This window comes from Curcuma longa, unplaced genomic scaffold (assembly GCF_044706935.1).
Source record: "Curcuma longa cultivar G26 ecotype Majalengka, Jawa Barat unplaced genomic scaffold, ITB_CL_G26_1.1 utg509_np1212_2302976_RagTag, whole genome shotgun sequence".
Classification (NCBI taxonomy): domain Eukaryota; kingdom Viridiplantae; phylum Streptophyta; class Magnoliopsida; order Zingiberales; family Zingiberaceae; genus Curcuma; species Curcuma longa.
Window position 1 is genome coordinate 371,247 of NW_027435603.1, and position 11,587 is coordinate 382,833.

The 11,587-nt window shown below is 35.2% G+C and overlaps 1 protein-coding gene across 4 annotated transcripts; it reads left to right on the plus strand.

Annotated features, from left to right (window-relative positions):
- Nucleotides 1-1,196: 1,196 nt before the first annotated feature.
- On the plus strand, nt 1,197-11,125 carry LOC141820578 (alpha-amylase 3, chloroplastic). Of its 4 annotated transcripts, none has more exons than XM_074707909.1 (14): nt 1,197-1,545; nt 1,686-1,831; nt 2,551-2,605; nt 2,686-2,808; nt 2,987-3,107; nt 3,757-3,840; nt 4,437-4,786; nt 5,312-5,982; nt 6,647-6,836; nt 8,383-8,489; nt 9,275-9,524; nt 9,881-10,003; nt 10,290-10,457; nt 10,658-11,125. In XM_074707909.1, exons 1-14 carry the CDS (start codon nt 1,270-1,272, stop codon nt 10,814-10,816), a joined length of 2,823 nt encoding a protein of 940 aa, XP_074564010.1. In that variant the 5' UTR covers nt 1,197-1,269; the 3' UTR covers nt 10,817-11,125. The 4 variants fall into 4 exon arrangements, with proteins under 4 accessions (XP_074564010.1, XP_074564011.1, XP_074564012.1 ...); XM_074707910.1 differs by having other exon boundaries at nt 2,987-3,104; XM_074707911.1 differs by lacking the exon at nt 3,757-3,840.
- The last annotated feature ends 462 nt before the right edge of the window (nt 11,126-11,587 follow it).

The window sequence follows — 11,587 nt, forward strand, 5'->3', positions numbered from 1 at the left end:
CTTTACTCCACGTAACAATCCACTAAACCACCCTTTTATAAAGAGCCAATGAGATAACCATGCATAAGACATCTAATCTAACCACTTTGACTTGTGCATTTGTGATTTCCATGAGTTCACAAACAATTATCACTTTAATTTTAAAGAAGAGGATAAATTAGGAAGAGCTTAATTCTTGGATTCCTTTAATTAAACACTCAACAACAAATAACATAAATTGAATGATGAGTTTATAATAATCAAAAACTTCCTAATAGTTTATACTTTATATACATATACTTCCAATGTTTACTTGCAAAAATTAATTTTCACGCTTTTATTCGACTAAAGATTTGGTTCAATGGATTGTCCATCCAAAAATTAATATTATATTTCAATAATATATTGTTCAATCAAATCAAACGACCAAGATTATCCGATGTCTAAATTAAATGACTACCTAATGCAAATCCATAAGGTTGTTAATTAGTCAAGTCAAATCGATTTTGCCGTGTTCAACCTTGGTTGATAAGCAAAGTGCCTGGCGCCAAAATCAATCGGATGGCGATGAAATTAAATCAAGTTGCAAAATCTAAAATGAATAGCAAAAATTATATATTATTATTTATTAATAAAAATTTTATTGATGAATATAATTTATAAATTTTATTTATAAATAATTTATCATCTCTATTTATGAATATTAAAATATATTCAAACTTATCTATTTAATTTAATATATTATTTAATTAATTTTATATGTAATAAATAAATATAAATAAATAATTTTTAAATTAATTTTACAGTCCTACTCCAATATAACCGGTTTGACCAACTGGTTCAAGCGGTTGAAACACCAAATCAACCGTGTCGAGCGTTATGTTGAAAATAGCGCTCCGTTACGTTACGCTCGCAATGTATTGCATGTGCCTACACGCAACGCGATTGGCCGCATCAAACTTGTATACGCTTCCTCAGCATGCTGCCAAATATTTGGCACCCCACCCACACCCACACCCACACCCACACTGCTCATCTCGGATCCCGTCCAAGCAACCGTTTTATCGAGTGGAAGGCCACGTGTAAGAATGAGGATCTCTCGTTGCACGCTGCTCCGATCTCCTCTCTGCCGACTCCACTTACCAGGAAACCCGGAATATCCTCAACCCTATTTCTATGCGCTTCTCGTGGCTCGGGTTTCACGTATCCTAAAAATATCTCCTTCGCTCTTCTTCTTGTCCTTCTCCTTCTTCTTCTTCTTCTTTCTCTATGTTCGATCTTCATCGCTAGATGGCGCTTGTTCATTGGAAACCCGTTCTCCACCGGCCTCCTCAGGAGGCCCCCGGAGTAACCCCCCGATGGCAGCGGCGATCGTTTCTCTGGCGCCAGATTTGCCGCCCGAGACCCGCCTTCCGTGCCATCTGTTGCTCCGAGTTCTCCAAGGATGATCGGAAGCGGACCCGCCCGATCGTCAGGGGTAGCGTCACCCAGACGCCCTCCGTCGCTGACGTCGATGATGCTGAATTCTCGTTCACGGAGACCTTCGCCTTGAAGCGTCCACAGACGGTTAGTTTGAATTTTTTTTCCTGACCAAATGGAAGTCAATCCTCTCTGGCAAAGGATGATATTTTCCATTTGTTTGGCTATCCTCGTTTGTTGAACTTTTAGCGCCTTTTTGATTTTTCATTTTAATTGGTCGATGATAGGAGGAGGGGAAAATAATAGTGAGATTGAATCCAGTAGTGGCAGACGGGAACGGGAATGCGTCCAAATGGAGTTTGAATGTCGGTTGTAATTTGGAAGGGAAGTGGATCCTACACTGGGGAGTAAGCTATTGCGATGATCTTGGAAGGCAAGCTTTTCACAATTATTTTTAGAAGCGTTTCTTTTTTTTTTGCTAGTCTCTTGCCTTTTCTATGGATGTCCTTGTTTCTTCTTTCTATGTCGGTTGTAAAGTACTGATGTTTTCTTCAGTCGCGCACAAAGGAACGATTTTCTTTTATGCACTTGAAATAACCTTTGTCCGTGGTTTAGTCAAAAACGTACGGTTTCGGAGTTGGCTTTATTTAATTATGGAGTTCAACTGCTACCAATTTTAATCAAATCTTGACAACGAGGAATTGACATCTCTCCTAACACAGCTTTACTGTTTGAGTGCTGCATCTTTTAACTTTTAATTATTTTGTAATTTCTAAATTTTCCATTGGATATCTTCTAACTTTCGGCGTTCTTTTTGTTGTTTTGCAATTTCAGAGTTTTCCACTGGATATTTTCCAACTTTAGGCAATCGGTTTTTAAAATTTTGTTAAAGTGCACATACCTGTGCTGTTTTTCATGACATATCATGAACTTCCCCTTCGTTCTTTGCACAAACGGAGGTTTCTTGTGATAAAAAGTACTATTGTAATCCGTCTTGAACTGTTGTTTCCTTTTTTGAACACATCAACGGGAATTTGGACTAACGGTTTGATTAAAGATTGTTACTATGCTGTGTGCATATTTAATTGTAGCATGCTATGCACAAAAAGATACTTTGCAGAAGGATATGATTTTACTTCTGCATGTTTGTAGTGAATGGGACCAACCTCCTCCTGAAATGAGACCGCCTGATTCTGTTCTGATTAAGGTATCTCTTTTCTTAACTTCACAGCCCCTCCTTATCTACTTGAATATTCTGATGGAGTTAACATCATTGGCTATTACCAGGATTATGCAATTGAAACCCCTTTAAAGAAAGGAACATCTTTGTCGGAAGGACATATAATCCATGAAGCACAGATTGATTTTGATAGCAGTATCCCAATTTCAGCTATTCATTTTGTTTTAAAGGTACGCCATGCTTTCACAGCAAAGTTGCATATCTAACTTATCAGATTAAAAATTAGATGAGTGCTTCAGATGTACAGTAGATGTCCTGTTGAAACTCGGAAGTTTCATGAGTAACTTTTGCTATGTTCTTATATTGTTAGTTCTGAGGTACTTTGTAAATGTCTATGTCAACTGACAGGAAGAAGAAACAGGGGCATGGTTTCAACACAAGGGGAGGGATTTCAGAATTTCATTCACAGATTCTAGTAATGAGGGCACCACCGTAGGTGGAAGCCGAGGGTTCAGTATATGGCCAGGTGGCAATACTTATACCTCTCAATATATATCTTGTAGAGCTGCTACCGAACTCTTATCTAGAAAAATTCTATTTTAATGTCTAAGGCATAGAGATAGGACCATTAGTAAGATAAAAGTCTATAAATATTCATATTTGTATAAGCAAAATTTTATCATCCTACATACATTATTGCTCTGAATGACACTTAAGTTCTTTTGCGAGTCAACCTATGGCAAGGAAGCAGCTGTAAATTCTTCAAAGGCTTCTCATAATACTATGCAGAAGCTCAAAGAAATTCCTATCTCCCATTTAATTGAACCCATAACTTTCATTTAGTGGCTTCTCATAATTATCATAATACTATGCAGAAGATCGAAGAAATTCCTATCTCCCATTTAATTGAACCCATAACTTTCATTTAGTGTCCAGAGAGGCAACATCATTTTGCTCATCCATTGCATCAAACAATTAGTATATGTAATGCGGTGAGTAACAATTTCTGTTTTCAGGACATTCATGGCATTTTGTTAAGGAAAATTTATTATTTTCTTTCATTGTTGCCTACTGTTGTATATAAACTGTTGTTTGCTTTCTTGGTAATTTTACATTGTAGTATGTGGTCTGGTCACATTTTTGTTTGGTCTAATCCAACTGTTTTTCCACACATATAGAGAGTGTACTGACTGTTAAGAAAACAAACACATGGAGATCAATCAAGGACTACTCTCTTAGGAGTGCTTTGGTATTTGCACGAGGTACTTATACCACAAGATTATTATGACTACGCTTTGTAATTATAACAGGTTCCTATTTTTAGGTGAAGCTTCAAGGACATGAGGGGACTCTTCAACACTGGTTTCATTCAGATTTATGTTGTTTCATTAAGTTGTATATTGGTATTTGGTAAAACATGGTAAAGACATTTATGGTAAAACATTGTAAAGCCATTTATCTGTACTACATGGTTTCTCAAATGTCTATGTTGGTCTCTGCCAGACTCTTATATGGCTATAACTATTATCTGATTGGGGAAAACAATAATAATGAATGCACCAATCACTGTTGAAATGCCTCAACAGTCAATTTGCTATTTCTTTACTTAATTTTCAATGCAGATACATTGATCTGCTTGTCTGGTCTTAGTTACCTTATGACACTATGGAATTTGTATTATGGTATTATTGATAATTGTTTGTTTCTCCCTATTTCATATTGATGTGTTCAGCATATTCAGCTCCATTTTTAATCTGTTCTGCGTCTAAGATTTCTTACTCATTTACTTTGAGCAGGATGATGCTGAACAGTTCTTCTGTTTGCTAAATGGTAATGTAATTTTTTCCTGTGTCTTCAGGGGCTCTTAACCAGATACCTGGCATGCTGTCGAATGCTGAAGGGTCCACTTCCAAGCAAAAAGATTCTAAAGATAACAAAATCTTGAAGCAGAATAGGATTATTTCTCGATTTAATGAAGAATTCCCGATCTTAAGGGAAGAGTTTGTTACCAATTTTATGACAGTCTCTGTGACGAGAAGTGAGGACACACATAAAAAATTTCTACAATTTGACACAGATCTACCTGGTGATGTTGTTGTTCACTGGGGTGTCTGTAAGGCGGATGGGAGAAAATGGGAAATTCCATCTACACCACATCCACCAAGAACTAAAATATTTCGGCATAAGGCTCTTCAAACTTTGTTGCAGGTAAAAATAGGTACTTTTGATGTTTACTAAAATCAGATAGACTTCTTTTATGATTTCTATTCCAATATTATATTTGTTATTCACAGATAATTGATCATATTTAGCCTGAATTTTTTATTCTATGAGGTGAGAGTTTATAGTATTATCATCATTTTGATTGCTTGGTTCCTTTTAGCTTGTTAAGAGAATTAAGATTGCTCATGAAATCTAGCTCTGTTTTTTTGCTTCATTGCATAGATGCCACTTGTGATGCCAAATGCACAACAGAGAATTACAATCAAGAGTATGTTTTTACTGTTGCTTGCAACTCTTGCACATAGGATATATAGTTTCTAGAACATATTTCCTTCAATTAGGTAACTTAACTGTCTCTTAAATATGTACATCATTATTTTTTACTTTTTCACAATCATAATTTTATCTACACTGTGTCTAATGACCCATTTAATTTTTTTTCCACATATTAGTGAGCATAACCTTTTTTTCTTTGTACACTAGACAGAAACATTATAATTTATCTTGCAGCCAAAAGCAGATGGTCAAGGTAATTGGGGGTCGTTTCCAATCGATGAAGAAGCTTCTGCTGTAGTTTTCGTTCTGAAGCTTAATGAATACACCTGGTTGAATAACATGGGAGCTGATTTTTTTGTCCCTACTGGAAATGTGATTAATTCACTTGCTGAAGTTGGTAGTGCAATAGGGACTGAGACTACTGAACTAGTAAATGATAGTTCAGGGGAAGCTCAAGTCACTGCAGAGAAAGATAATTCTGTTACATATAGTTATGAAATTATCAAGGAAATAAAGAATTTAGTAAGTGATATATCATCAGAAAGAAGTAAAGTAGCAAAGAGTAAGGAAGCACAGGAAAGCATTCTACAAGAAATTGAGAAATTGGCTGCCGAAGCTTACAGTATCTTCCGGAGCTCTATTCCAAGTTATGCAGAGCCTGTTACTGATTCTGATCTGTTGAAGCCTGCTGTAGAATTGACTTCAGGGACAGGTTCTGGGTATGAAATTCTGTGTCAAGGATTCAACTGGGAGTCTCACAGATCAGGAAAATGGTATGCCGAGCTTAGTGCCAAGACCGTGGAGTTGGCTTCACTTGGTTTTACGGTAGTCTGGCTACCACCACCTACAGAGTCCGTCTCTCCTGAAGGCTACATGCCTAAGGATTTATATAATTTAGATTCGAGGTACAAATTAAACTCTAAGCAAAGTGTAGTCAGATATGGTTGAAGAGATGAGCGTTAAGGAGAGGCCAAAGAAGATTTTAATTAGTATATTTAAAAGTGATTTAGATGACCTGAGTATCACTGGTGATATTAGCTTCCATTGTGCCCAATGAATGGATAACCAACCTTAGATATTTAGGACATAGCTTGTTGTTATTGTTAGTTTTGTTTGTTATTGTTTCTGTTAAATTCCAGGTATGATATATTGCAGGGAAAGATGCTTGTCGTGTTATAGTTGAAATGAAATGATCTTGTTGAACTGACTAGGTTGGTTGGGTGGGTAGTGGTAGTTTAATAAATGGAATATTAGTAGATATAGGGTTTTGATATCATATGAGAATGAACACTTTCACTTAATTGAATAGCATAGACTTGTTTTATCATGGATGATTTTTGTGGAACTAGAATTTTTTATTTGTGAGCATGCCACCATACATGAAATAATATTTCAGAATACAAAATAGAGTTATTGAACCATTAGCAAATGAGCATTCCCAAATTCAAGCCCATTCTTCTGAGTAAAAAACAAAATACTGTCAAACATAGGCCTTGTTTTGTCATTTGTGTTGTACATACCGGATAAAGAATGAGCATTGCTGATGGTATACATACTGGAAACATCCAGATATGGAAGCATTGATGAGCTGAAGCACCTTGTGAAGAAGTTCCATGAAGTTGGTGTCAAAGTTCTTGGTGATGTCGTCTTAAACCATCGATGTGCCCACTACCAGAATAAGAATGGAGTATGGAACATTTTCGGAGGCCGTTTGAATTGGGATGACCGGGCTGTTGTTGCTGATGATCCTCATTTCCAGGTAATTGTAGGTCGTGCTTATTGCTAAACAATTTTGGCAACTGCCTATTTTTTACTGAAATCTACACATTGAACTTAAGATGCTTTAGAATGCTTTTTTATGTTCACATTATTCTTAGGTGGTGCATCTAATTTTTGCATAGAAATGAATTTACACTTTAGAATATGTGACACTTTGGCAGATTCTGTCTCTTGTGATGCTGGCATAGTAGTGTATTACACTTTTCAACTGTGATAGTTTGGTATGTTTTTTATATTTGAAATGCTCATATTTGCTGTATAAACAATGCAGTTTCTTCGTAAAACCCTTATTTTGTAATTTTAAACTCTGATTTCCATTTTTCCCTCTTAATTCACTTACATTTACATTTGTTTTTCCAATTATCAATCCATAGTCTTCTAACATTTTGTGGTAGAGTTTCTTCTTCATCCACACAAATCTAGGGAACATGTTCTCTTGTAGCCAATCCTAAATAGTTGCGGCATATAGCTTATTGTTGTCTGTTTTGTTGTTGCACACAGAACCACGGTTGATGTAGAATTAAATTCATGCTGGATTTATTTCCAAAAAATTCCTGAATTAAAATATAGTTAAGGATGGAAATAATTGGATTCCTAAAAGTAATCATCAAACAATGTAATAAATCAACTAACAAAAACAAAGGTACAAATGATATTAAGTAAATTTCTACCAAAACTCTCCTATTATCTTAAATAGGACAACTACCAACTTGGGAACCATCTTTGAAAATGTATCTTCTAGAGAGATCTTACCCAAACAATATTTTAAAACTATATTCCTAATTTGCATTATTCTCCTCTACCAAGGAAAACTTGTCTCCATTCAAGTTGTCAATGCCTTTGATTAGCCTGTCCTTTCTAATGTGTTAGGAATAACAAAAACTTTCACGGAGCATGATATCTTCATTTATTCTTCTTTAGACATCTCTTCTAATGTGTGAAAAATCTATGTACTTTGTTTACATTGACCTTCTTACCTTATTTGGTGAGTCAACATCAGTTGGGGAGGTGTTTGGGGGACCACGGAAGGCAGCAGGGAAGGAGGCAAAGACACAATGGATTTGAGAGCCAACGAGATTGATGGATCTTGAAAGGGGAGGTTTTGTAGGCAATCAGATGGGAGGGATTTTGTGATTAAGCATAGGAGAAGGTGAAGTATCAAATATCGAATTAGAAATTATTAAGCTGGAACACCAAAATTGAATGAAACTCACACAGGGAAATTGATATAAAAATTAATGAAGCATGCGGACAACCATCTCATGCACAAAGATTAAATAAGAGGAATTTTATTACTTGAAATATGAATGTATATTGAATGAAATTGAAAATAAATTTAACAATAGGAATAGGAGCTTTGCACACAGCTTTTGGTAACTATTCCCGCATACGAGCTTCAAATGGCAAAAATCTTGCTTTCCATTTATGTATCAATAATAATTATAGTTGATGGACTACAATTAATGGTTATAATTGAACGTCATACATTCAACATATTATTCATGACATCTTACCTCTCTTTCCAGGGTAGGGGAAACAAAAGCAGTGGAGATAATTTTCATGCTGCACCAAATATTGATCACTCTCAAGATTTTGTGAGGAATGATCTAAAGGAATATCTTTGCTGGTTGAGGTTTGTTGATGTATAATTTGATCTTCATACTTTGCTTGGTAATCCTTAGTACTGCAGTTTATAGTGTTTGTCTATGCAAAATTACCCCATTCCTGCCGTTTGATCTATAACAGTTGCAAAGTGAAATTAATGGACTGGTCCAGTCTTTTATTTTTCTTAAAAAAACAAATACATCATTTCTATATGTTGTATGAGGTTCCAATTATTTCATTACCTAAATAAATATTCTGCAACTCAAGCTTCATGTTAGCATTTTTATCCCTATCATGAAAATTAGCCAGTATCGAATAACAGGGTAAAGGTGGCAAACATCACATAAGCTAATTAAATCCCTTGATCATTTGGTGTATTTTTAAATCCAAATTTGACTAAGAAGTGGAATAGACACATTGTTATGCCTTGAATACTTAATAGTTCACTATTAAACAAGTCACGCAAATGCCATCATCTGATTTTGGTGGACTTGGGTACAGTTATACACACTTTATGAGCCTTGGCTTTGTTGACTATCTTGTTATTTTGTCCTGTATTCTTAGTTTAAAAATGACTAGTTTATTGTATATTGCACTTGGGAAGACCATTATTTGGGTTGATAATTTTCTTTTCCATCCAGTCATTTGGTGCTATTGTTTTAGCTGGTTATAAGGTATTTTATATGTTCGGTGTTTAGATGTTTACCATTACCTAGTTGATACTTCTTTGACACAAGGAAACGAGCAGAACATATCTTGCATTAGATTAAGTAGTTCTTATTTTTCTCATTCTGTTCTTTCTAAAACTGTCAGAAAAGAAGTTGGATATGATGGCTGGAGATTGGATTTTGTTCGTGGGTTTTGGGGTGGCTATGTTAAGGACTACATAGAAGCATCTGCACCTTATTTTGCTGTGGGCGAGTACTGGGACTCTCTAAGTTATACATATGGGGAGATGGACCACAATCAAGATGCTCATAGACAGAGAATAGTTGACTGGATAAATGCTACAAATGGTACTGCAGGTGCCTTTGATGTCACAACAAAAGGAATACTTCACACTGTAAGATCATCTTTACTTTTTCATATGTTTTTTTCTCCCATAGTTCATTCTTTTCCACCATTTCCTTGTTTGATAAATTTATGTCAATTTGGGTTCTCATGTAACTTGATGAATGTAGATTTTCTGAACAAATATGTACCTCGTGAAATATAGCACCTTAAACAAATAAAATCTGCCATTGTTGGTTATGCATGTTTGTTCCTACATCAGCATCACATTTCATATTACAGCTTCCTGCTGCATTCCTCTCAAACGTGACAAAAGTTTAAGTTGCAACTTTGCTGATCCACACCTCCATCCCTGTGTTTACATTACTGTTGAAGAAATTACTCATAATTCTAATGTTTTGCTTATAGGCTCTAGAGAGATGTGAGTACTGGCGATTGTGTGACGCAAATGGAAAACCACCTGGAGTTGTAGGTTGGTGGCCATCTCGCGCTGTTACTTTTATAGAAAACCATGACACGGGTTCCACTCAGGTATGAAGTTTGATCTAGTATTTCACATGGAATGCTATCTTATTTAATCTTGACAATGACTTAAATATTTAAATTACATTCGATAAATATTTTCTGATGTATGTTGACATCTTGTATCAACCATTACAAATTGCCAAGTCATTTGTACGTGAGTCAAGTGGAATCGTTATTTTCCTTAGAGCTTATTAATAAAGAGAAGAAAATAAAATCCTTCTATTCAAATTCTCAATGTTTGTATCATCTTGTATCGAAAACCCAGTGAAGGTTTGCTGCAATTCTTTCTCAGGGTCACTGGCGATTCCCTTCCGGAAAGGAGATGCAAGGATATGCTTACATCCTCACGCATCCTGGCACACCAGCAGTCTTCTATGACCACATCTTCTCTCACTGCCAACATGATATTGCTAAACTGATCTCAATTAGAAACCGGAACAAGGTCAATTGCCGGAGTATGGTATGTATCACTTTCCATTCAAATATTGTTCTATTGCACTGTGTTGAGTATCCAACGAAGACTTGGATTTCATTAGAATGAAACTTAAATTGTGACTGGGTTTTTGACATGTGGAGATGTGTCAGTACATATTGATAACTAGATCTTGTTTTGTTCGCTTTACCTTTTACACATAGCATATTTGCTTGGCATTGACTCAGGTCAAGATTTCCAAAGCCGAGAGGGATGTCTATGCAGCTGTGATTGACGAAACGGTAGCAGTCAAAATTGGGCCTGGACATTATGAGCCACCAAATGGCTCCAAGAGATGGAATGTTGCTGCTGAAGGTGTAGATTACAGAGTATGGGAGACATCATGAACTCTATAGCCATCACCTCTATCATGCGAATTCATGTCATTAGATTTGTTAGAGGTTTCAGAAAAGAACATATTTTAGAAGAATACCTTGAAGAATAAAATAGCACGAGATGTGGATCCTATTTTTATCCCATCACTCCTGCAGAGCTAAAGTCGTATAGTTTTTCCTTTTTCCCAAAATAAGAGAAAACACACATCATTTTATAGAATTGTTCCTCGTCGTTGTGCTTCTTTGTATTTTCTTGTAAAGCAACAATGGCTTAAGGTTCTATTGTATATGTAAAAAAATGTATTGTTATTGTTATTTTCATTAGTGGCTCATGGTTAATGTAGTTTCGGTTCTATTGTAACAATTTTATAACAATAGAGATAAACTGTATCATTTGATATTATTATTTTTTACCACATATATTAAATCTAAAATCGATTAGTCAATTATATAAACATGATAAATCCGTGTTATAACAATTACTGTTTTGTAATTGCTATATAGTTATAATAGTTAGAGTTTCAATTACTACAACATGAATGTTGTTGAACAAGATAAATTCGTATTATAGTAGTTATGAAATTGTAATTACTATAATGCAAACTTATCATGTCTATATAATTGACCGACTAATTTAAAATTTAATGCACATGATAGGAGATAATAATATCGAATAATATACTTGAGGGCAATCAAAAATTTTACTTAGGAGAAGATCTTATCATCATTTTATTGTTTTTGGATTTATTTATCAAAGGATTTGTCCGCATTTAATTTTGTAAT

Bases quoted from the DNA above. Each gene is read 5' to 3' on its own strand.
- LOC141820578 (XM_074707909.1), top strand. From the start codon at position 1,270: ATGGCGCTTGTTCATTGGAAACCCGTTCTCCACCGGCCTCCTCAGGAG. The intron at 1,832-2,550 runs GCAAGCTTTTCA...GCATGTTTGTAG, and splicing joins TATTGCGATGATCTTGGAAG to TGAATGGGACCAACCTCCTC. The intron at 3,108-3,756 runs GCAATACTTATA...CCACACATATAG, and splicing joins GTTCAGTATATGGCCAGGTG to AGAGTGTACTGACTGTTAAG.